The 25,826-nt window shown below is 45.8% G+C and overlaps 1 protein-coding gene across 4 annotated transcripts in view; it reads left to right on the forward strand.

Moving 5' to 3' along the window:
* PTCH2 (patched 2) overlaps nt 1-25,826 on the forward strand; it is a 90,938-nt gene that overhangs the window by 63,129 nt on the left and 1,983 nt on the right. For 2 of the 4 annotated variants that reach the window (XM_063939443.1, XM_063939441.1), the window contains exons 2-23: nt 1,831-2,023; nt 10,647-10,836; nt 11,308-11,377; nt 11,593-11,684; nt 15,360-15,555; nt 15,669-15,790; nt 15,892-16,039; nt 16,570-16,701; nt 17,710-17,865; nt 17,984-18,076; nt 18,185-18,310; nt 18,891-19,009; nt 19,433-19,838; nt 19,947-20,259; nt 20,565-20,707; nt 20,958-21,138; nt 21,490-21,770; nt 21,878-22,015; nt 22,128-22,270; nt 23,797-23,896; nt 24,019-24,300; nt 24,644-25,156. In XM_063939443.1, the coding sequence (XP_063795513.1) occupies nt 1,963-2,023; nt 10,647-10,836; nt 11,308-11,377; nt 11,593-11,684; nt 15,360-15,555; nt 15,669-15,790; nt 15,892-16,039; nt 16,570-16,701; nt 17,710-17,865; nt 17,984-18,076; nt 18,185-18,310; nt 18,891-19,009; nt 19,433-19,838; nt 19,947-20,259; nt 20,565-20,707; nt 20,958-21,138; nt 21,490-21,770; nt 21,878-22,015; nt 22,128-22,270; nt 23,797-23,896; nt 24,019-24,300; nt 24,644-25,156 (4,005 nt within the window). In that variant the 5' untranslated portion in view covers nt 1,831-1,962. Of the gene's footprint in view, nt 1-1,830; nt 2,024-3,462; nt 3,550-10,646; nt 10,837-11,307; nt 11,378-11,592; nt 11,685-15,359; nt 15,556-15,668; nt 15,791-15,891; nt 16,040-16,569; nt 16,702-17,709; nt 17,866-17,983; nt 18,077-18,184; nt 18,311-18,890; nt 19,010-19,432; nt 19,839-19,946; nt 20,260-20,564; nt 20,708-20,957; nt 21,139-21,489; nt 21,771-21,877; nt 22,016-22,127; nt 22,271-23,796; nt 23,897-24,018; nt 24,301-24,643; nt 25,157-25,826 lie in introns of those variants that run through there. The other 2 variants (XM_063939444.1, XM_063939442.1) reach the window with 2 other exon arrangements.

Here is a 25,826-nt window from a genome sequence, read left to right on the forward strand (position 1 = left end):
GTGTTGTGCTATGTCTTGGTGGGATGTCATCTGTACACAGTGTCGCCTGTATTTGTGCATGCTGTAAAACTCCAGATATTACAGCACATCACCTATAGTACCAGTCATTCATTGGCGCATAGTAGGAGATGTCTAAGTTCTATGCTTGGTTATTGTGTAGTGTGTATATACTGGTGTTCATTGAGAAGTCTGGGCTCCGCAATATTATTGGAAATCAATATGTAGGATGCTCTGTGTATGATGTATGGATTTAAACGTGGGGTGTTAATGGGGAAGATGGGTGTACTGTGTGGAGTAAGGGGGTACAGGGACCTTATATGTATCCATTATGGACATCCCGGCAGTCAAAGAGTTAAATCCCGTATTCTTCTAAATGTGTTTGGGGCACACATAAGCATAATGTCCTAAATTCCACCCCACATGTCCCCGTAGAAAGCTCTCTGTAGATCGCAGAAGCATTGAAATGAGCAGCACTACCCGAAATGTGACCTGAAGAGCTGACGATCTAATGTGCGCATTGCAGGTGCAGGATGTTTGGAGCAGCAGAGCTCTAGGCTGACTGGTTCTGATAGTGGCACAGGGAGCGGACGCATCGGGGATTGGTAACTTGCCAGAACGTTGTCAGCAGATAGTGATGTGACAGCTGGTTCTTGGTACCTCCTTGCGGAAGAAAATTGTTATGTCTACGGTAAAATGTCTTTATTTGGAAAACGGGACATGTCCAGGATTTGTATTACTGGATTGTCTGACACTGATTGGAAGGAACATTCGCTACGTAACTGGTGTCTGTTGCTGCATCTGGTCCTGAGTAAGACAAATGTGCTGTAACCACTTCAATGCTATAACTGTGGCACAGCAGGAGTTAATATGCGCAGCCTCCAGCTATCAAGTTGGGGGGTCCTCACATCAGTTATCGATTTTTGGAATTGTGCGTTTCCTAAGCACTCACCAGTCCTATGAGTTGTCATTAGTCAGAGGGAGGAAATCTTGTGGGCATTGCGTAAGCAAGACCACCTGTGTCGAAAGAGAAACATTTCTTTGCCACAGGATGCCAGCTGACCCCCCACCCCCCCATGTCCCTATGTGGTTGGCACAGGTTCAGTTTTCCAGCCACAGGAGACTGGCAGACAGTCCTAGGCCACAAGAAATGTGCGGCTAAACTGGCCCCTTTGGCCTTTTCGTTGGTGTTCCCTTCCCTCAAACTTCAGTCAGAATTCAGTTTATTTATTTTATTTCTTCCCGGAATTATTTTAATGCTCGTTTCCCTCCTGCCTCTTCCTCTTCCCTTAATTCTCTCTTCCTGTTAACCTGTCAGACCCACCCCAGACGTTGCCCGGAAAGCAGATGACCAGGTGGGCTTGTGGGCTTTTTAATAAGTCGTCTGGGTTTTCAAATCATCAGAAGAGACTTTTATAACCATGTGCAATATCTATAAAGAGCTGTCCCATAAAACTTACAGCAACCTGCTAGGAATTAGAAGCCGTCACATGACACATGGTGCAGGGAGCTCCTGTACTGAAACATCTGCACTTAATCTTTTCCCTGGCACAACACTCAAGACATCATGGCAAGTCAATGTCTCTGAACTGTCATTCTCACTCTGCAAAAGTTTATTGCCGTGTGAGGGTATCGGCCAATGAACCCCCGGCTGACATACCCTTGAATTGCAGATGTTCTAAAAGACAAGTTTATTAACTTTGCAGTAGTTGCAATACAACTCCCATTTGGTAGTCCAGGAAGATTTGATATAAAGGCGGCGTAGGCACTTTTGTGGGCTGCTGGGTCGGTGATTGAAGGTTCACAGTTGGTGACACTGTTTTCTTTTTGCAGGGTAAAGCTGTGGGCCAGAAGGCCCCTCTCTGGCTGCGGGCTCAGTTCCAGGCACTTCTGTTTTCCCTGGGCTGCTCCATCCAGAGACACTGCGGAAAAGTCCTGTTTGTTGGACTCTTGGTGTTTGGAGCGATGGCCGTGGGATTGCGCGTGGCCTCCATTGAGACGGACATTGAAAGGCTCTGGGTGGAAGGTGAGTTTACGCCGCACATTGTCATTTTGCTGTTTGGTTTATGGGTGCATTCAATTATTGCTTATGGATGGGTTGCGGTGGAAAAGGGCGGCATCAACCTGTGACTCTCCAGCTGTTCTAGAACTACATCTCCCAGCATGCCAAAGCACAGTATGACATTATGGGACTTGCAGCAGGAGGAGAGCTGGAGAGCCATTGGACGTAAGAAGAAAAGCCGCAGAAAGCATGATATTTTCATAGAGCGGCCTCCCGGAATTGGTGGTAAATTGAGTATTTACAGAAGCTAGATAACAAAAAGTCTGCGGATAATTAGGACAAGTGTTTAGAACCTGCTGCTTCTCCATCCACTTAACCAAAACATTTCATTGATTGTGTGGACTCTGGATCTGTTGCTGGAAGCCTGGGTTTCATAAAGGTGGTTTCTCCTAGCTTCCAGGAGCACAGGAGAGCCAGTGTTACAGGCGCGTACAGTGTAACAGAGAGGTGTTATAGTCCGTGTACATTGCCCGTACTGTGTAACAGGGCAGTAATTACATGCAGAGCCGTGTTTAAAATTCAGAGTTCTACTGGAGGGATTGCGCCTCGGTAAATAGAACGGAAGGTGTTTCTATAAAGTGCGTTAACTCTGCAGTACTTCTTTCCAGCTGGAGGGAAAACTCATCCCTGAGATCCATCTAGCCGTAATGTCTCACCTCCCCCTGCAAGGCCTGGAATGTTGTCCATCCTGGTACAGCTTCTCCATGTTATATAGCACTTTTATATAGATGTATTTGTATGTTGTATAAACTGGCACTAAGCATTCCTATGTGAAATTCCATCGCAACAATAATGTGTTTGTAAATATAAAGATTTTCTGTTCCAATGTATTATCCAATGTCCTGAGGTTGGATTGTCACTCTTGTCATGTGTCCATGATGGGTGTAGTAGTCTTATATAGCACTTTCATTGTCCGCGGCGTCTTACATCTGTATTCTGCAGCTATATGTGTGTCTGGCACTGCTGCTTATTGTGACCTTGGTTTAATTGAGTTTTTTATCTTCTGTTTTTCCTTCTTTCTTTTATTATGACTTTTACTCCTTATAAATTGTAGTTTATGATATGTGAGGTCTCCTGGAGGTTAAACTATAGATCTCCTATGACCCCAGTGTGTAGCGAGTACCCCTCCCCTCTCTCCCATTTAAATAACAGGAATAATAAAAGAGCAGGGTCTTGAGATTAGCACTAATTGTGCTTGCAGTGGTCTGGTCCCTTCTAACGTCCTTAGTTTGGGGGTACGGTGGGGAGTGGAGGGGGGGGGCAGACAGGAGTTCCTTAGTTTTACAAGCAGTCAGGCTGGAGACACCAGGAACATGCCTTATACAGAGACAACAAACTAAGTATTAGCAACCCGGCCTCTTATAGGCTCCTCTCTGTAAGCAGGAAGAGGAGGGGGAGCGTTGGGTTCTTGGGTGGTCACTATAGGTAGTGGGTGGTCTGGGACCTAATAGGAGGGCTACAAAAGGCTTGTTGCTGGATCTGCAGAGATGGTGAGCAGCTGTGTGTTGTAAGGAGAGGGGGATGGGGAGTCTGGTAAAAGTATGCTGGTATAGACGTTAAAAATAACCCACATATATACTTAATATGTACTTTATATATCTACATGCAGAAGAGTGTCAGCATATATAGATACATGTGTGTGTGCATATATATATATATATATATACACACACACACACACACACACACACACACACACACGTGTGTGTGTGTGTATATATATATATGAGAGAGATAGATATAGATACATATATATAGATAGAAATTTACGTTTGGAGTATGTTGCATATTTTAAATTATATTTTATTCAACTTTTAATTATCCAAATTCTATGCTTGTATCTAAGGTCCATTAAACATATTAAAATAGTCTGATTTGTTCACATTATTTTAAGTTGTAAACTTTGAATTGGAAATACTTTGAAAACAGCAATGTTAGCTTTATGTAATGTGCTGATTGTAGTATGCTTGGGGGTACACAGCTACACCCCCTCTATACTGGAGCGTGCCTGTATGGGGGCAGCCATTTTGCAAGCATGCTGTCCTTAGTCCGGACTGGGGGGTTTTTACAGCATGAAAACTCTGCAATCTGTAGCGGACAGTAAATATACCTGATATATACACAGGAGTGTCATCTGTGACAGTGAATGCTGGAATAATGGTTGCAGATACTAAGCTGCTTGCTGCTTTAGGTACCACAGCGGGCATAATTACATTACTGATAAGACTATAATAAAAAGACAACACGAGTGGTTCAGACATTCCGATGCAAAGGGGCCGACGATGTGCCGAATGTTTTATGTGTGCGTTCAGATAGCTTTTCATTTCCCATTCCAGGCGATAGGATTAGGGCTGCGAGCGCCTAATCTCAGGGCCTAGCAGTGCAGACATTTTTAAAGGGAATCTGGAATATATAAACTTCAATTTCCAGTGAATTAGTTTCCAAAATAAAGAACAGATTGTAGATTAGGCCCTGACAAAGTGTAAACATCTGTTCGGTGACAGCCTTGGAACGTGTGAGGCAACAGTAACCTGTCACATTTGCTAATGAGAGACCAGATAACTTTCCCATGACACAACCCCCCCCCCCCCATGTTTAATTATATGTATTATCCAAGCAGAGGTGAGTGAACACCTTTCTATAAAGTGTTTATTACTCATACTCCCAATTAAGTGATTATTTTCTTATAATGTGTAATTAGGTTTATGTTGTGTGTTGTGCTTTGGCAATAGAGACCTTGGCGCCTGGGTTAGCCCAAGCAGCAGAGCGGATGGATTGATGGATTCCCAGGTTTGGTGTAGGCCGAAGCCTGTCTGGCATTATTGTGTAGTCGGGACTGTGATTTTTGCTACAGAGCTCACTATAGCTATATACATACTTGCCTACCTGACCCTCTCCATGAGGGAGAAAATGCTCTGTTTCTGGACTTTCCTGGTAATGTATGATTGCCATCACTTGTGGTGAAACGCCTTTCTTATCAATTAACTAGCTCACCACAGGTGATGGCAATCATACATTACCAGGAAAGTCCAGGAACAGAGCATTTTCTCCCTCATGGAGAGGGTCAGGTAGGCAAGTATGGCTATATATCATGTGGAAAATGTGGTATATTTATTGGTGAATAAAGTACCTCTCTAGCTGTCATGGCCGCAGGGGGTATCCTGGTTTGAGAAATAAATAACGCGCCATTGTTGGGGTACAGCGGCCCCCTGCCTGTCCTGCAGACTTTATTATAGGACTATTATTCACCTTTATCTAGATAGCGCCAACATAATCTGTAATGTTTTACAACTGCGAACAAACGGCAATAAAACAAGACTAGGCAAAGCTGTAAGAGGGCGCTGCTAAGCCTATAACCTATAGTCCTTTCATTTCAATACATGGACAGTAGGGGGCGTTGTTTTCTACCCCAGTAAAACCCAATCTTTGTCAGCTTAATTTGGCCATGCTTTATTGAAATCTGTGCCTATAGAGTAATATGAATAATGTAGATTATTACTGAGAGATATGAGGGAATGGTTCTTCCAGAGAGCCATGGGAAATGTATGAGGGTCTTGGAGGGCTGGGGGATGTAGTTTTCTCTCCTCTCCTTCTGTCTTGTTTGTGCTGGAACAATCCGGCAGGACATTCATAGCCGCACACAAAAGCCCCAGTCTAAGTGGGTAACGTTCTTTTGAGGCTGGATGAGGACGGTGCATCTGCTCCTGGTATTTATGGGCTCAGTGCTTGGCCGGATCCACAGTGCTGTTGCAGCATTTATACAGGGTGTGGGAAAATAACGTTTCAGCCTGTGGTTAAGCTATTGGTCTGGAATAAGCTTCTGCCAGTTCTGCCTGAAGTTCTGAGTCTCCGCTAAACATTTCCAGTCTCCCCTTCTGCATTTCTCTCCCACAGGGAAATGCGTGCAAACATTATAGCCCGACAAACAAGAATCTGTGCGGCACCTTTCAGCTTTGAGGGGGTATAATATATGAATTTCCTCTGATATCCTATTACCCACAGGTCATAATTTCTGGATTTACCAGGAGTGGTCGGCCTTATCAGAATAATGATATAGGTGTGATTCTGGGTTTCTTCATCAATACTGTAACTTTGGCCCCAGGCATTTACACATCCCAGCATGTCCTGTCACAGTTTTGCTTTTAGGGCATGCTAAAACTGTGCCAGGACATGCTGGGTTGTGTAGTGCCACAGCAATTGGAGGGCCACATGTTGAAAACTCTTTATCTAGATCAATGGTAAGCATTCTGTTTCTTTTCAAATGTTTCCAAGATATGGGCATGCTGGGACATGTAGTTCCACCACACTCAGCCAGCTACAAGTTAATCTGTTCTAACCCATTCATGATTTCAGTCATTGCTGCATAAGAAAAAGCTGATGTAGACGTGATTCCAGGGATAAATACTGCTCAATCACTTCCCCTCTGCTTTGTGCTGACAAGTATCCCTGATTAATCTTGCTTCATATCGTACTTGTGTAATAGAACTATGAAGTAAACGTGTGTTTGTTATTTGGATGACAGGACCCCGGTTGTCTGATCTGACAGGGAGGTCAGTTTAGATGATGAATAAGTTTTGTTGCCAGATTGTTGTCCGCCTTAAACATGATGTACTACCTACAAAGGATTTAAGGTGCAATTTAAAAGACTATAGTTCATGCAGTTCTAAAGAGAACTCAAAGTTCCCACCAATTTTACCTCACGTTAAAGCTTACACTTTGCTTTGGAAACTCTTTTCCCCTAAGAAGAGGCATTTATATTCCAAATACTTTACATTGTGAGTCTGAGGAGGACCTTGATTATGCAGGTGGATATTAATGAGAACAGACAGTGGGGGTACAAGAGAAGTGTTGTTGTTTTTTTTTAAATGGGTTTATGTAAATTGTTAGGAGCTGATTGGCCCACGCTTTTATAATGGAACTCCTTGAGTTTCGGCATCATTAAACTTTGTCTGGGATCAGGTGGAAGGAGCCAGGAGACCCTGAGACATCCTCTCGGTGCCTTTCACACACTCCGTAATCCAGATAATCCCCCTCCCCGAAACCCTTAAAGGTGACTTGTCCTTGGAGCACTTAATGCAGATCCCCTCTGAGGGGCGCTGGTGGCGGCATCAGCAATTCAGCCCAGGGGGTGGAGGTAGCATGAGTCTGCATTAAGTTCTTCTTTTGCCTTTGCATCCAGTCAGTGTATGCACTATGGCAAATTCTAAACAATCGGTGATACAAATACTTTAATTATTACTTATCCGCCCCACTGCTACTTTACTTGCCGTATTTAAATACAAAAATAAAACCTGGGACACAGGAGTTGTGATGATCAGTTACTTTGTCACCCAGGGTCACCCCCCTCCATCTTTATACCGGCTCCTGAGTAGTACGACCTCCCATGCAGATGTTCCCTGGAACTGGGGCCTTGTCCAGTACAAATTGCTGGTTTCCTGTCGGATAAACGCTGCTTGTGTGCTGAGCTGACCACTTACATAAGCTGCTAATATGTCTCACGGCGTCTCCGCACCTGGCGGGTGATGTCGTGCTCCCTGGAAGCCTTTTCCTTAATTCAAAAAACATTTCTTTATAGTTTACACAATATGGCTGCCAGCACGTCTGCAGCAAGAGGTAGGGATCCCTAGGCCGCAGAAGCAATCTGAGGTAACGTACCGATCCAGGATCAATATGGCTGCCGTACGGTTTGCTGTGTGTGTCCATAACCACTTGTGGGAGAGCACCTTTAAATCCTTACAGTCACATATGCCTGTTAAACACCAAATGTATTAATCATACGAGGTGAACCCTGAACTGACAGATCCTATATGCAACTGGTACGGTCACGATCAAGGACGAGTTGCTGATTCTGACTGCTGCCCTGACTGGTATGCTGCCATTTTTTTTTTCTCTTTTTACTTAAACTTTCTGCCAAGGCGGTGTGTGCGCTGGCAGCGCCTCTGAGAGCCCTGGAAAGTGTGTGTGTGTGTGGCTGCTGCTGGGAGCTTGTTATCACATCTGCTGCTGAAGGAAAAGTTAACTATAGGGTGGGAATGCTTCCTGTTTAAACATGACTGGGTGCAAGGAGACTCTTTAACCCCTTCCACCCCACACCCGCCCCCTCGCACAGGCCAGAGGAATGCCGCCTGTTTGTTTTGTGAGGAGGCAGCCATTGACAGATTTAATGCAGCCGCGGTGTGCAGTCTGAGCACAGAAATATTGGGAATGTACACTTTTCCCCTGTTTTATGTCTTCTAACCACTGAGCTATGCAGAGAGGGCCCTGTGGAAACAAAGGAGTTAATGACTCAGAAAATGTAAGCACCATAAGCCCAGAGTTGCTGTAAAGTGGCGGTATTCACGCCTGTAACACGCTCACCTGCCCGTTTTAAGACTTACTCCATGATTTGATGTATAAAACGTACAGTACACAAATGTGCTGTCTGTGTGTAAGATGGATTCCGGTCTCAGGAAATGTCGCCCATTCCAAGGCTGCACTCATCCAGGTCGGAGGATGAGGCGGTGCTGGGCAGATTCTCATACAGGCATTACAGCATCGCTCTGCCTCCGCTTTCAGTCAATGCGGTCAGTTGACTATTGTATATAATGTTGCTCCCATTTGTTACGTCAAGTAACACTGGTTAAGCCCAAGAGGATTCTGGGTACTTGGGTAATACCTTGAGTGAGCCAACTGGATTGTGGTTGCTTGTCTTTATACATGACCTTGGGGGCCCATTTGGCGTCCAGTTCGCTGTCTGTGGTAATATTCTGGGGCAAAATATAGACAACTGTCTGTATCTAAGGTAGAACGAGAAACTGGCGGATAATAAACATAGGGGGATATGTACTAAGCAGTGAAAATAGTGAAGTGAGTCAGTGGAGAAGTTGCCCATGACAACCAATCAGCTGCTCTGTATAATTTTATAGTATGCAAATTATAAATGTTACTTCAGTGATGATTGGTTGCCATGGGCAACTTCTCCACTGGCTCACTTCTCCACTCTTTTCACTGCTTAATACATCTCCCCCATAGTTTGCTGGTTCCATATGCTTCAATATTACCTGATTTCAGTGTCAGGTGTTGTTTGTATAGAGATGGAAATGCGTTCCTTTCCAGTTGCGATACTACAAGCCCCACCATGCCCTGCTTTCCTCCTGCACTGGGACTTGTAGTCCCACAGCACATTCTATGTCCCCACTGATCTGAGTAATAAAGGTAGAGGCTGATTGCTGTTCTTTATAATGAGAGAGATGACTATAATAAGGAAGATTAGAGCGCTGTGTAACACATAGTATCAGAGCGGAATCCTGCTTGTTATTCCTAGAGATTCTGTCTGTACGGTTGTCATTGGCGCGCTGACCTTTCCTTCTCCAGTTTTGGACAATTAAAGCTCAGTCAGTGGTTCCTGTGAGCTGCAGACCAGTCTTGGTGGGAGTCTGTGTCTGCAGCTAGTGATGAGTCTGACACCCATCTGTATCGCATGCTGTGCAGATGAGAGATGAGCTACCACCATGGGTGGTCCAGATGGGTGTAAGAAAACAGGACAGGAGGGGTTATAAGGCCTGGGCCCCTTGTAAATACAAAACATCCTTCTGTCCAAACCTCTCCTTGTCCATTCACAGAGGGCAGCCGATTGGTGCCGTAATTATAGATCAGACCAGTGAACGTCGTATTGCAGTACCATTACGCAGCCTAAGGTCAATATGGAGGGCTGTTGTGTCGTGCACAGGCCTTGTGATATATTTAGTGGTGCAAAAACCCAGTTTGTTTGGCCATCAAGTATTGTTTGGTGATCATAATAACACTTTGGGGCTATTTCTGGGTTACACGTATAATATGAGTATGGTTTTCTGTCAAGGGATTGTTGGAACTGGGTGATGCTCTGCAGCTCGCTGTAATGACTCCTAAATTAGTATAAAAGTAACCGGGGGACAGGTTCCGGGTGACACACGTTTGTAGATAAGTTTAGTTCCTGTTTGTAGGTGCAACCCCTGGGTATATAGTGTTCCACAGCAGCTCACATCCCCTCCTTGTTATCTGTGTGAGCTTCTCCAATATGTGCTAGTACGACCAAATACGGTCACTGGCCTGTTTTGGGGGCATGGTCCCCAGTGCTCCCTCTTCTTCCTTGTCCTTCAACTGCCCCCCTCACTCCCATCTTTACAGCAACCTCCCGTTTGAAGTTTGTACTCTCGGTCCCTCTGCCTCCTCTTTTCATGTCTGTTCTCTGGGTTAATTAGGGAGTTGAAATTCCTCAGCCTCTCTCAATGGGCTTTGAAGCCCAGATGGGCCTGCGCTGCTTCAAATTAGCGCTAATGACGAGAAACTTTCTTTCTTCCTCACAAAGTTCGCAAGCGGCGCGGTGAATACCCCGGCGATGCAGTTCCCATAGACTGAGGACTCCATATGACAGCCACATTTTAACCCACTGCAAGCCAGGAGGCATAGCGAGCCCAATAAGATCATTTAATGGTGTTACTACCAGGCGGCAGGGGGACCTCTCTCTTCCTGATTATATGGCATTATGCTCAATGTCATGCGATCCTCTGCTTAGTACGGCCATTAATGTAAAGATGTAATAACACGGTCTCTCATTCTCTTCCTTTAGCGGGAAGCAGAGTCAGCCAGGAGCTTCGCTATACCAAGGACAAGTTGGGAGAGGAATCCATCTACACGTCACAAATGCTCATCCAAACCCCTAAGAAAGAGGGCGAGAACATACTGACGCAGGAGGATATGCTACTACACCTGACCGCGGCTTTGGCCGCTAGCAAAGTGCAGGTGTCAATGTATGGAAAGTAAGTAGAGCGCATTTTAGGGTTCTGGTGACCCTGTTAGGTCGTCATGGACTATAATATAGTGAGGTTACCCATATGGTAACATCAAATCGCTTAACTGCTGCAGAACCTCTTGGGAAGCTGTGCAGTCAAAACTATGTAGCTTCTTGATGGCAGACGACTTAGGGGGAGATTTATCAAATACCAACCAATCAGCTCCTTGCTGTCATTTTTCAAGCAAAGCCTGTAGCATGGCAGAGGCCGATTGGTTAGTCTTTTATCTCTCTCCAAGCATTGATCATTCTCCTTCTAATGTTTTATAAGGCAGAATAGATTGGGGGAGGGGGGATAGACAGCGATAGTCCCCCAGAGCTTGTGCGTCAGTCTCATAACTGATATGGGTCACACCAGCTTGTTATCTAGTACAGTGTTGCGTCTGCATTGTTTGGTCATATAGGCCCATTTCTTACTTCCGTCTCCCTTACTTCGCAGGTCGTGGGATCTGAACAAGATTTGCTACAAGTCCGGAGTTCCGATTATTGAGAATGGGATGATTGAGCGGGTAAGTGCTGTTTACAGGCACCTTATTGTTCCAGCAGCGATTTGTCACCGAGCTTGTGGTTCCAGTGAGTCACGCTGGTTGTATATCTCGCTTCTCTCTGTCTGTGTGTAGAATACAGATGTAGATACAATGCAATGCGGGTCAGAAGACCCCATTCTCTCTATATATAGCCTACATGAGGTTTAATGGCTTCTGGGATTTCGCCTGTCTTTCAGATGATCGAGAAGCTGTTCCCGTGTGTGATTATCACCCCCTTGGACTGTTTCTGGGAAGGATCGCAACTTCAGGGAGGCTCCGCCTATTTACCGTAAGTAATTCTCGTCCATTCCCAGCGATTTGTACAAGACTGTACTACCTATGTTTGCTGTTGGAATTCTGGTATATTTATAGTGTATTAATGATTTTAGGCAGACTTTATAAGCGGCCATTATGTGTATGTCACCGATATGACATCCTAATTTAGGTTTAAGGTGCGATTGGGTTTGTGTTGCCGGTCTTTTCAGTTTGTTCTATGTGAGATTTTGTGTCAGTCGGTGCGACTTCGGTGAATCTCATAAGGCCACCTTAAATACATCGTAAATTCATGTGTCAGCTCTTCGTCCTTATCATCCCACTCAGTGCGAGACAATTTGCCCCTCTGAAATCTTTCCTGCCTCCCCTGTCCTAAAAGCCCCAGAGTTCCACTTTGTGACAACCTTGACTGAGTCAATGCCACCAGTGTGGGCCCGTCCGCACCGGCCCACCCTCCCTCACTTTCCCTTTGGCAATTATGTTTCTATTAAGGCCGGGGGAGTGGGGAGGGCAGCAAAGGTTTTTAGAGAGGGGAGGGTAAGTGGGAAGGAGGGGGGGAGAGGGAAGGGAAGATGGAAGCAGGGACAATAGGGCCCATTCTTTCTGTTTACAAGTGTGTTTATCTATATGGGGCCCGGGCTCAGCTCCTGCTTTGTCAGCAAACGGTAACAGTAAGCATTGTCATGCTAATGACGGAGTAGATGGCAGCAGTTGCTAAACAAATTGAAATGCTGCCATTATTCAGAGGACTGGTGAAATAAAGGACTTGGGGGGGGGGGTGTTGCAGAGAAAGAGGGGCTGAGGAGAGCCCAGGCTTAGACATGTCATGAGGTATCAGCAAGCCTCGTCTTGTATTGCCCTAAAATCCCTAAAAACTGCCCCCGGCTCCGTGTCATTTATCCGGATAATAGTGAATCTACTGGTAATTCTGTTACACAGTCGACTCGATCGTTAGTCAATTTTTAAATTTCTGAGATTTGTAGTTTTTTTGTTTTTTTTTTTCGTTTTTTTTTTTGGAACATCTCGAGAAGCATTAACACTTTCTTAGCCAAGAACCTGCAATGCCCACTGCTCCCCAAGACCTTAATCTGAATTTCTGTGGCATTAACCCTCTGGCTGAGTTGGCATGGTGAGGTCTGAATGTGTCTCCTGGCCTGCGAGGACAGTGGCTGCAGGTGCTGGGCCTGTTGTGGCCGTAGGCCTGGAGATGTATAGATGCATTATGTGGTGTTTGCAGACCAGGCCAGTCCTCCTTCCGCTTCAGTTCAGCCTAAGGGGATCTCTCCTTCTATTAACGCAAAGAGAGGCAGAGGGAGAAGTTATACAACAAAGGAGCGGTAATGTGTGCAAAAAACAAAAGCGTTGAGTTGGCTTCAGTGAAGCAAGAAAAGGCGGATAAAGAGGCTTCACTGTGGAAGCAACTGCCAGCCGCTTGGTATGTGGGAATCTAGAAGAATCAGCCTCGTTTCTGGCCAGATTTAATGAATTATTGCACTGCCCCCGTGTAAGCCCAACCCCTCCCTTACCCACCAAAGTGATTCTGTATGTGTGTCCCCCTTTTCTCTAGCTGTCCCTCAGAGTGGTGTCGGGTGGGGGAGGGGGGCATTGTATCTACTGGCCGCTCGGCTAATGACTGCTGTTGTCAATTTTTCTCAGGGCTTATTTTGCCCCTGAAGTATTCTCTACTCAGGGATGTTTTGGATGATGGGTGAGCCGTAAAATAGAGGCTGTACCCCCCCTCTACATCTTACGTCTCTTTCTCCTTTATCTACCTCCTCCCAACCCCTCTCTCTCTCTCTCTTCACCCTCTCCCCCCCTCATTCTCACCTCCCTTTATCAGGGGGCTTGAGAAAACACAGAACTTGTTACGTGGGGTCATCACATCCTTTAGAGGGGTAGAATTGTGAATTTCCCAGCATCCAAAGAGGGGTTGCAAGGACCCACACTCTCTATAAGCTGGTTGTTTGGGGGACCCATAAATAGGCATAGGGGCCCCCTTTTCATGAGAGAGATCTCTGTGCACAGTTTAACCCATTCATTGCTGTGAATTTGGATGCACTTGTTGTAGAGCTTGATCCTCCCATACAGGGGGTCCTGACTCTCATCATCTGCTGAGGGGTTTCTTGCCCACAGACTCTGATTTAGGAGGAAGCCAGCTTTCTTGCCATGTGATTTAATTGAAGTTGGCTCTTTACAAATCCCACTGTCATTGCTCAAATTTCAATCATTGGTCCCCATCAAACATATTCACCGAGAGCTTGGTACCAAACCAGTGGCTATGACTAGACTTATAAGGGTCAGATGTACTAAACCTTGGAGACTGATAAACCTACCAATCGGCTCCCAACTGTCATTTTGCAAATACATTCTGTAACATGACAGTTAGGAGCTGATTGGCTGGTACTTACTTATAACATACAGCTGGGGGATCAAATATGTAAACCTTTATGTCTCCTGCAAGTTCCTTTTGAGGGACATTTAATAATATTACAAAAAAATGCACATCTGCTCAGAAAACTCCTCGACCAATCACATTGCAGCTCCCATTGTTTACCTTACACTTGTCAGAAAAAAGCTCATGTCTGATTTGGTGGTTTTGGTTTTGTGTTGCCTTAATAAATATTCCTCTCTGAGCTTCTGCACAATTTTCCACCTATTTATTTAAGATGTTCTGGGAACCGTTCTGATGTCCATAAAGTGCTTCAGTTATACTTATTGCTCATATATTGACATACAAAATTGCACAGATGTTTAAACGTGACATATTTTTGATACTTTTTGTATGTTATGTTCAACGATAACTCGTCCAGCCATTGTCTGTGAACCCTGTGTATATTGATAGTTATTATATCAATTCTGGAGGTTATTAGAGAGGTCTCTTATGCCCCTAAATCATCGTATAACTAACTAGTCCTCTGTAGACTGTAGAACCGGAGCCTCGGGGTCCCAACAGATCCTCTCATCTCCATAACGTCTTATTCCCAGAATTTAAAACTGTTCCGTAGCCCCTTGTGATGCAGCCGCTCAATCCCCTTTCCCCAGAATTCCTCGCAGGGCTCCCCGGTCTATCAAGATGTTACCGAGTGGTTGTTAATTGCCCTGACTTGCGCTGTGCGCTGATGAAATAGGAGCACACGTCTTTGTTCCCCTGTGTAACAGGATAATACATGCTCTTTTTCTGAGGATCTGACACGCCTCGCTGGTTAAGGGGGGGATTGAGCCCCCGGGAGCAACTTAGATCTTGGGAGGTGAAGACGAGAAAGTGGCAGTCAAACTATTTAAATAACAAAGACAGATTTAATATCATTTTTTTTGTTCACCTTAAGTTCCCTCTAGCACTTGAGATGGAATGTAAACATCCTACGGCTCAGCTGGTCGCGCGTGTGGCCGATCAGGGTTCTAGAGACGCAATATGTTCATTTATCTTGGTCGTGTGACCCCATAGCAGCTCACTGTTGAATATTTTCTCCTTGAGATTTGATTTACAGTCAGTATAGCTGCTTGGTTGTGTTCTTCGTCCCTTTAAAGCCTCTAACATTATACAGATGTGTCCGTAGAGGGCTGAAGGGCCACTGGTAGCCATCAGACCATCACACGGACTCCCCTATTATATTATATTGCTATTGAAGTGTTAGAAATTGCTGCTCTGTATGAGGTTAGAAGGGAAATATGAATAATGTGTTTCTTGCAGGGGGAGGAGAGACATCCAGTGGACAAACTTGGATCCCCTCCAGTTAATGGAAGAGCTCGGCCAGTTCACTAGCCTGGATGGGTTTAAGGAGATGTTGGACAAGGCAGAAGTGGGGCAAGCTTACATGGAACGACCTTGTCTTGACCCCACTGATTCCGAGTGCCCAGAAAGTGCCCCAAACAAGAAATCACAGAAGGTGAGTTTTAGTGATATGACTAATGAAAGGCTGCTCAGTGGCCGCACAGTGTGAGATGAACAAACGTACAGAAATATTATTTATTCATTTTACTCTTGTGTCTCTATCCTTAGACCCCAGACATTGTCTCCACGCTCCGAGAAGGCTGCTATGGGTTCTCTAAGAAGTTTATGTACTGGCAGAAGGAGCTGATTCTGGGAGGGATGACGAAAGGTCTAGAGGGAGAGCTGAAGAGGTACGAGGCTTCACTTTACGTTTATCTGTCTCCATGTAATGTTCCTCAGCGGAGCCGTCTGTCTCCTCCTTCCCCAATTATAAGCCTATTTCTACCCCCAGCGCTGAGGCTCTGCAAACCATGTACCTCTTGATGAGTCCCGGGCAGCTCTATGAACATTTCAAAGATGATTATGAGATTCACGACATCAACTGGAATGAGGAGAAGGCTGCCGCCATCTTGGAGTCATGGCAGAGAAAGTTTGTGGAGGTAAGAGAGGTCGGAGGGCGCCAATAACTCTGAGGGTCATACTGGTGGTGATTTTCTTATCCATACGTATGTCCCAATAAATGTTAGAGCTGCTGAGGAATAATGCTTGTGAGACCGGGACCTGATACAGGGATGTGGCTGCAGGAGTGGGAAGAAATATTTAGCTGGATTGGTGGTGGGTCTTCTCTGGAGACTGTGACCTCAGCCAACCTCTGCCCTTATGGCCTGCAGCATCTGTAGTCATCACTCTTTGTTTAGGAGGTTTGGTTTGATGGGAGGGGAGAGGGTGAGAAGGAGGTATACGGTAACAGAGAAAGTGATATCCCAGAGATTGCCAATGGTATATACTGATTATAGCCCCGAATCCAGTGTTCTACTAGTAATAGAGAGATCATTGTGATTTCAGTATCATTGCAGTACATTTTGTATAATTAGTATAATAAATATATAAATTAATTAAGTATATTTGATGGTTATATGTTCGATTAAGTTATATGTTGATGGTAACAATGTGTTTTTTCCTCCCGCAGCAAGCGCAGCAGTCAATCTTCCAAAACGCATCCCAGGACATCCACGCCTTCTCCACCACCACCCTCAATGACATTATGAAGTCATTCTCTGACGTCAGCGCCATCCGGGTAGCTGGAGGATACTTGCTCATGGTATGAAATTATAAATGAACACAATAGTCTTTGCACAGCTGGTGATGGCTGGAAAACCTGAGCTAATGCTTCTGATTGTGGGGTGGCAGTAATCGTGGGTCGGTAGTGACTGTGACAGTAATTGTGGGTTGGTAGTGATTGTGGGGTGGCAGTAATCATGGGTTGGTAATGATGGTGGTGGAGCAGTATTTGTGGGTTGGTAGTGATGGTTGGGTGGTAGTACTCGTGGGAGGGTAGTTATGGTGGGGTGGTAGTATTTGTGGGTTGGTAGTGATGGTTGGGTGGCATTTTCATGGGTGAGTAGTGATTGTGGGGTGGTAGTATTCGTGGGAGGGTAGTGATGGTGGGGTGGTAGTATTTGTGGGTTGGTAGTGATGGTTGGGTGGTAGTACTCGTGGGAGGGTAGTTATGGTGGGGTGGTAGTATTTGTGGGTTGGTAGTGATGGTTGGGTGGCATTTTCATGGGTGAGTAGTGATTGTGGGGTGGTAGTATTCGTGGGAGGGTAGTGATGGTGGGGTGGTAGTATTCGTGGGAGGGTAGTGATGGTGGGGTGGTAGTATTTGTGGGTTGGTAGTGATGGTTGGGTGGTAGTATTCGTGGGAGGGTAGTGATGGTGGGGTGGTAGTATTCGTGGGAGGGTAGTGATGGTGGGGTGGCATTTTCATGGGTGAGTAGTGATTGTGGGGTGGCAGTATTTGTGGGTTGGTAGTGATGGTTGGGTGGTAGTATTCATGGGTGGGTAATGATGGTGGGGTGGCATTTTCATGGATGAGTAGTAATTGTGGGGTGGCAGTAATGGTGAGTTGGTAGTTATCGTGGGGTGGCAGTAATGGTGAGTTGGTAGTTATCGTGGGGTGGCAGTAATGGTGAGTTGGTAGTTATCGTGGGGTGGCAGTAATGGTGAGTTGGTAGTTATCGTGGGGTGGCAGTAATGGTGAGTTGGTAGTTATCGTGGGGTGGCATGGCATTTGTTGTTCTTGTGCTAAAATCATCTCCTCCATTCACAGTTGGCCTACGCTTGTGTCACCATGCTGCGATGGGACTGCTCCAAGTCTCAGGGGGCAGTGGGCTTGGCAGGTGTTCTGCTTGTGGCTCTCTCTGTGGCATCAGGATTAGGACTCTGCTCCCTTCTTGGACTCTCCTTCAATGCTGCTACAACCCAGGTACACAAATACTGACTCGTCACTAAATACATAAAAGTTGTAGACATAAGAAGTGTTACTCAGCATAAGGAAGTGATACTCAGCATACACAGAACATTAACATAGTTTTGCTTTGCAGGTGCTGCCATTCCTTGCTCTGGGTATCGGCGTGGACGACATGTTCCTTCTGGCACATGCCTTCACCGAGACCAGCCTGAGTACCCCTTTAAAGGTAAGAAGCTGTCATACAGTATGCTTGTGCAGAACTCTGACATCCGTATGTGGCACTGCCACCTCTGACATGCCAGTCACCTCATATTTATGTTTTTTTGTGTGCCAGGAAAGAACAGGTGAATGCCTGCGACGTACCGGTACCAGCGTGGCACTGACGTCCATCAATAACATGATTGCCTTTTTCATGGCGGCCTTGGTGCCAATCCCAGCCCTGCGGGCGTTCTCTCTGCAGGTACGGCCCTATTTGTGTTCAGTGGAATCCTGTGTACAATAATCTTCGTGTATAGTCAGCATCGATTGATCTAACATAAGACGGAACGCTGGCGGTTTTGCACCTTGTAAACCATGGTGGCACTTTATACGTGGAAGGGAATATCTGAGCATAAACTAGGGATGAGCGTCTGTCCTGCAATCCCAGTGACCCTGGAGAGCAGTGAAAGGTGAGACCCACTAAGAGGTCTCTAATGGGAATGGATTGGGAAGGAGGGGGGTGGGGGGGTGGATGGGGGTGCTTGGGTGAAAGGTGACATCACTACAAAGGCTTCGTACACATTTAGATGTCACTTCCCTGGGGCTGTTGGTGGGGGGGCAGGATTCTAAACTCTGCTCTCTGGGTGGTCTGAAAGATAAGGATGCTAATAAGGCCTGGAGGCTACAGAATGCATCCATTTAATTATATACAATGTCACGTAGGGAATGCTATTAATGTTTTAACTAAACAAATGGTACAGGTTCTTCTTCTCACCCGCTTATGAATAATAGATGTTTATAAGACCAAAGACTAACACAGTCCTCCTTTTTGTCCTTTCCAGGCCGCTGTAGTTGTCGTGTTCAATTTTGCAATGGTGCTGTTAATATTTCCAGCCATCTTGAGCCTGGACCTCCAGCGTCGAGAGGATCAGAGACTAGACATCCTTTGCTGCTTCTACAGGTAGCGATATGGCCAACGTGGGACTGATGTTACCTTTAGATTGACAGATTGTGGGCGGGGCCTGTTCTGTGTGTGTTTGGTCATTATCACCTAGTATCAGCTTCCTGGCTGTGACCGATCATTCGGGTTTTAAATGAACGTTGTGTCACTTTTCATTTATTTACCGTTGTATGTTATTAGTAAGTATTATTGTTAAAAACATGGGGGTTTGTATAATGGGACTAATTCACAAAAAATTAATATTGATTTGATTTATGATATTGCTTAATAAAGTAAAACAAATAGAAATATGGAAACAACACTATATAAACCTAATACTGCTGCTAATACTCAGACTAATAATTAGGTTTATGTTTCATGCACTTTCTGGACATATAACTTAAGACCCTCAGTGCTTACCAACACTACTTTGTATGTTTATAGCCCGTGTTCCTCCAGAGTGATCCAGATTCAACCACAGGAAATGCCTGATGCCAACGACAATCACACGTACCACCCCTCACCCTATGGGAACCCCACAATTACCACCAGCACCCAGATCACCACTACTGTGCAAGCCTTCACGCAGTGTGACCCATCTGGACATCACATTGTGACTATCCTGCCTCCCACCTCCCAGATCTCCACCTCTCCGTCTGTCATTGTCCCCACCGTGGACCCCCTGGGGTCGCAGGTTTTCACCCCCTCCACCTCCACCCGGGATTTGCTGGCTCAGATGGATGAGAGCAAAGTAGGGAGAGAGTGTGTTCCGCTCCCCTTCCTAAAGTGGAGCCTTTCTGACTTTGCCAGGGAGAAGTACGCCCCCCTGCTGCTCAAGCCAGAAACCAAGGTGAGTGGATGGACCTTAGTGTGGCCGAGCGGTCACTAGAGATGACAATCTGCTGTTCCAGGCAGCAGTCTGTACCAGTACTCAAAACTGTGTTCTTTACTTTCACAGGGAATTGTGGTGGCTCTTTTCATGGCTCTCTTGGGCCTTGGCCTGTACGGGACCACCATGGTCCATGATGGACTTTACCTGACCGATATTGTTCCTCGCGAGACCAAGGAATATAACTTTATCGCCGCTCAGTTCAAGTATTTCTCCTTCTACAACATGTTCATTGTCACCAAGGGTGGGTTTGATTACCCCAAATCCCAGGCGTCCCTATACGATCTCCATGAGTCTTTCAGCTCCGTGAAGTACGTTGTACGTGAAGAGGGAAGAGAGCTACCGAAGATGTGGCTGCACTATTTCCAGGATTGGCTGAGAGGTAAGAGCGGGACATGTTCTAGACCCACAAAGTGTAATGAAGGACGGAAGAGACAGTTGTTCTTAAACTTATAGGAGACCAAAGTCCTTGTTATTGGCGATTTGCTCTAGGTATAGGGTTGGTGACTGATCGAACTATGGAATTGGGGTATGATCACTCAAGCTAGATAATATTATATTAATCATATGAAAGCCGGGTGGCATATTGCAGGTTTTACTGGGATTTCTGCGTTATTGTTTGAAATGGAAATCCTGAAGGTCTTTGTGACTGAAACCGTTTTTTAACCCTTTGACTATTTTGTCCAGGTCTCCAGTTGGCATTCGATAGGGATTGGGAGTCTGGCAGCATCACGCAGGATAATTACCGTAATGGAACTGAGGATGGGGTGCTGGCGTACAAGCTCCTCATCCAGACCGGAAACAAGAAGGATCCTTTTAATCTTAATCATGTGAGTCCCTATTTTAGGGAAGGGTTGGGAATTTCTGTATACTCTGAGCTGTGGGACTTTATACGTCTCTGATCTTTCGCTCAGATGTGTCTGACGATAGGAAACGTAAAGGTTACGGAACTTTTATGTTTTTATGGCTTTTTTGGATCATTTTTATATTGCATCTTTTCCTGTTCCTTAATCTTGCAACAAATGATCTCTCATGGACCTGTCTCCCTAAATGTGTCCTATTTTATTCTCTCCCGGGCAGCTGATTAGTCGACGACTGGTGGATGAGAATGGCCTTATCCCTCAAGACGCGTTCTACATCTACCTTACTGTCTGGGTCAGCAACGATCCCCTGGGCTACGCCGCCTCTCAAGCCAATTTCTACCCTCAGCCGCCTGAGTGGATCCATGACCGATATGACACCACGGGGGAAAACCTGAGAAGTAGGTTTATGTCATATTGACTTAGTAATGGCTGAGTCATGTTCTCAGAGAGGGGGCGGCCATTTTGTAGACTAGACTACTGTTCATGGCAATGCAGAGTATAAATTTACTGAGCACTAGAAATATTACAGAGGCACGAGGTACATGCTGTGGATACAAGTGCCTCATGCCTCAGTAATGTCCATAGTTCCTATAGAATTCATATACTGCATATTGGAGCACTTTATAAAATATCAGCCTCCACTGCGTGAAGGATATGGGGTAAACTTTAAAGGTTAATAGTTCTAACCAACATAACAGTACGTTGTATTTTGTCTCACCGGATCATTTCTCCTTTCTTCCTTCCCACAGTACCGGCCGCAGAGCCCATTGAGTTTGCCCAGTTTCCATTCTACCTGAATGGCCTGCGTCAGACGTCTGATTTCATAGAAGCCATAGAGAGCGTTCGCTCGGTGTGCGAAGAGTTCATCAAGCAAGGAGTGTACAGCTACCCCAGCGGTTACCCCTTCCTCTTCTGGGAGCAGTACATCGGCCTGCGACACTGGTTCCTCCTGGCGATTAGCATAGTGCTGGCATGTACATTCTTGGTGTGCGCCATTCTCCTGCTTAATCCATGGACAGCCGGCATCATTGTAAGTACCTAGAGCTAAAATAGCAAGTACGTTGTTTGTCAATGCAATGTGGATAAATGCTGTTCGCAGAGCTGGGAGTACTACCGTTTTATTCGCTGTGTTACCAGGTTTTCATCTTGGCCATGATGACTGTGGAGCTGTTTGGCATTATGGGTTTGATCGGCATTAAGCTCAGCGCCATCCCTGTGGTTATACTCATCGCATCTGTTGGCATTGGCGTGGAGTTTACGGTCCATGTGGCTTTGGTAAGTCGCCGATTTGGTCTTAGATCTGTATTACCGCGCTACACGAAATCTCGTGTGAGGTACCATAATGTTCTCCACTTTACTAATCCTATATTTTTACATCTCCTTCTAGGGATTTCTCACCGCCATCGGCGACCGGAACCAACGCTCCGTACTCGCTCTGGAACATATGTTTGCGCCAGTTTTAGACGGCGCCATTTCCACGCTTCTTGGGGTACTTATGCTGGCGGGATCCGAATTTGACTTTATTTTAAGGTACGATTCCAAATGTAGTTTAGTAACTGAACTTTGTGTCCTGACATATCCCGTCCACACCCCTGTACTGTACAGTCAATCGTTTTCATCTGTGTTATACAGATATCCAGCGCGGCTATATATGATCAGTTGGGGTTTATGGCGTGGACGCCAGCTCTTGCTTAAAGTTATTACATTTGTGAAGCGGTTTAGCGGTCTAAAAGCACTCCCCCCCCCCCCCCCCCCCTCCTCCTCTCCTCTGGCAACGGAGGGGTTAAATTAAATATTTAAAGTGGAGGGGGGGAAAAATCTCGCGGTTTGACGTAGTTTGTACTGTGAGCGAGTTCTGGGGTCGGGGAGCTGTCCTGGCGAGGGATGATAGCCTGTGTGTGCTGTTTAAAAGACACAGTGTCTGAATCTCGTCCAAAGCCATTCCTTTCAACCTGGGAGGTCTTGTTTAGAGGAGCGGGGAGGCGGGAGGCAGGCAAGTCGTGGCCCATCAGGAAATAGCACAACTATCCCTCATGTAAACAGACGCTCTGTGCAGGATTTGGTATAAACAGCTGAAGTAGTTCAGAGATCTGACACCAGCCCCCCACCCCACCAGGCCCTGCGTATGTGGCCCCCCTCCTAAACTAAACACTCAATGAGAGAGATTACAAGACCCAACATAAACACACATCCCACTTCTAAGAACCATTGCTGATTCATAGCTTGGCACCCAAACCACTTAACCCCTTCCGCCGCCCCTTCCAGGGACTGGTTAATGTGGCGCAGGGCATGTAGGTCTATTTACGCCAGAGTTTGGCTAACGAGACGATTCATTTAAGGTTTGGTGGGTTTTCTTTGCTGGCTGTGTGGTTGAGGCCTCGGAAGACGTCTGGCTAGACCTCTGTCTTGGCACCAGGACAGGTGACCCAGTTTTGCTCACGTCAACTCTCCGGTTTTAAATCGTGCCAAAGACGCTCTCCATTCCCTTCATCCACAGCTCTCACAAGCTATGAGTCTGTCCCCATCCCCCTCCCAGAATTCAGGTCCTAATGGATGGAGAGGGGGGAGGGAGGGGAAGGTTCAGGAAGCAGGGGGCACCACCACTGACAGGCAAGGAGACCCAGGGGACAGCAGACTCCTAAACTCTAACCTAAAATCTAGTTGTGTAATATAAGGGGGTTAATCTGACCCTTTCACTGCCAGAGCTCACCAACCAGTACAACTGGCCCCCTCTGCAAAATTCCTTTTGATATCAATAACAAATGATAACAGAAAGTATTGTATTATTATTATGGTGATGACAAACTAGTTCAATCTGAGTAGTTTTAAATTGTCGTAGAGTAAAACTTTTGCACCAACAATGAAAAAGCATTTTCTTGTATGTACTGGGGAGCAGACTGGATGATGTGGGTAGTAGTTCTGTATTATCTAATAGATCCTGTGCTAGAACGGTTGTGTGAATTATAAATACAGCTACCAAGATCCAGTAATGTCGCATAAGGTTGGGGTTGCGCTGAGGGACCCATCGTAACCTTTGGTTTCTCTCCCGGCTGCAGGTATTTCTTCGCTGTGCTCACCATTCTCACCATCCTGGGGCTGCTCAATGGCCTGGTCTTGCTTCCCGTATTGCTCTCCTTGATTGGACCCCCAGCCGAGGTAAGTCACATGATCAGTTCCCATCGCCATCTTTAAAGGGAAGAAAGGATTCTGGGTATATGGCACATCTGCATGTATTTGCATGTTTGGACATTATGTAACTATCACGCTTGTATCCATAGGTCACTCCCGCAGACAATGGTAACTGCCTCCCTGCCTCCACCCTGGAGTCTCTGCCCCCACATCTTAGCCATCACACCTTCTACATGCAGCACAGTGCTGGGGGAAAAGGGGGCTTCAGCGACCCAGAGGACTCTTCGGAGTATTACTCTGAGACCACCGCTACGTCGGGAATAGAGGAAGATGACCCCCAGCTCTATGAGCGCAGCACCTACATCATTCCCCGAAAGCCATCACACATTCTGCTGGAGGCCAGCCAGAACCCTTCATACCCCAAAATCATGGTGAGATTTCTACAGACAAGCTATGGATCTTAGGGGTATACTTACTAAAGTGCTGGTTTTTAGAAGTGAAGATGTTGCCTATAGCAACCAGTCAGATTCTAGCTATCATTTATCAACCACCTAGATAAAGTCTGTACCAGATATAGGGGGAGATGTATCAAAGCTTGGAGATAAAGTGCCAACCAATCCGCTCCGTACTGTCATTTTTCAAACACAGTCTGTAACATGACAGTTGGGAGCTGATTGGTTGGTACTTTATCTCTCCCATATCATTACCACTGCCATTAGCCTATATCTTGTCAGAGGTGCAAAGGTTCTAATAAATGTTCTTGTTCTGTTCCAGCTGGTGAAGCCTTGTAAAGGGAGCCAGGATGAACCTGTTAAAGACGGTCAGGACACCGGTAACACTGAAGCACCATCTGTGCCGGATTTAACCAGGAACACCTGCCAAGATCTGAAAGACTTTCAGGAGCCTAGAGACTGGAGAAGGAGGCACCAGCCCCCTCCTACCACACAGAGGCATGCACGGACTAAGCAGCCCCCCAATTCTAGGACTCCGTACAGCAGCAGGCCTCCAGGCCATATGGCTGCACCTCCGGCCTACTGCACTAAGGTGACATTGCCAAGTGGCTCCATCACCACAGTGACTGCTACAGCCTCGGTGACTGTTGCCGTACATCCCACCTTGCCGGGAGCAGTGTGCGGCTACAGCCACGAAGGTTATGAGGACAGTGAGACAGACTGTATGGAACACAGGACTGAATGGTCCCGAAGTAAAAACAGGCCCCCTGAGGTGTATGAGCTGGAATATCTTGCGCATGACAGAAGACCAGAGGGACCCTCGGTAACGCACTAGGTCAGTACCACTTAGGGCTGATGTGTTGGTAGTGAAAAGTTTTAACCAGTAACTGGTAACACAGGTCTGCCACCAAGTGGTGTTTGACGGTATTGCCAGTACAGGTCTGGGTGTGAACTCTGACTGAGAGCCCCATTGTGGCAATAATTCAGATTTTATTTTCTGCAGTTATCAACGCAATTTGACTAAGAAATATAGAATAATGAAATTTTTTTTTAGAAAATTCAACTGGATTTATTTTAAAAATTAAAAAAATATTTAAACTGTTCAATAAACAAAATATATATATCTTTTTTAATGATTGGTATCTGTTATCGGCATGCCGTGATAGAGATAATAGAGGAGGTATCTCGACAGCACCTGTACTTGTTAGATAGGCTTCCCTGTTCACAGATGCTTTTGCTGGCTCCACTGTGTGTTATGCACCAGTGAAAAGAGTGGAGAAGTGAGCCAGTGGAGAAGTTGCCCATGGCAACCAATCAGCATTGAAGTAACATTTATAATATGCATACTATACCATGGTATGGAGCAGCTGATTGGTTGCCATGGGCAAATTCTCCACTGGCTCACTTCTCCTCACTTTTCATTGCTTCATGAATAGAACCCTACAGAGAAACCAAATACATCAGTATTTTTTATATGTCTAAGATTTATGTATGGGACCCGTCTC

The sequence above is a fragment of the Pseudophryne corroboree genome, chromosome 9 (genome assembly GCF_028390025.1).
Source record: "Pseudophryne corroboree isolate aPseCor3 chromosome 9, aPseCor3.hap2, whole genome shotgun sequence".
Taxonomy (NCBI): domain Eukaryota; kingdom Metazoa; phylum Chordata; class Amphibia; order Anura; family Myobatrachidae; genus Pseudophryne; species Pseudophryne corroboree.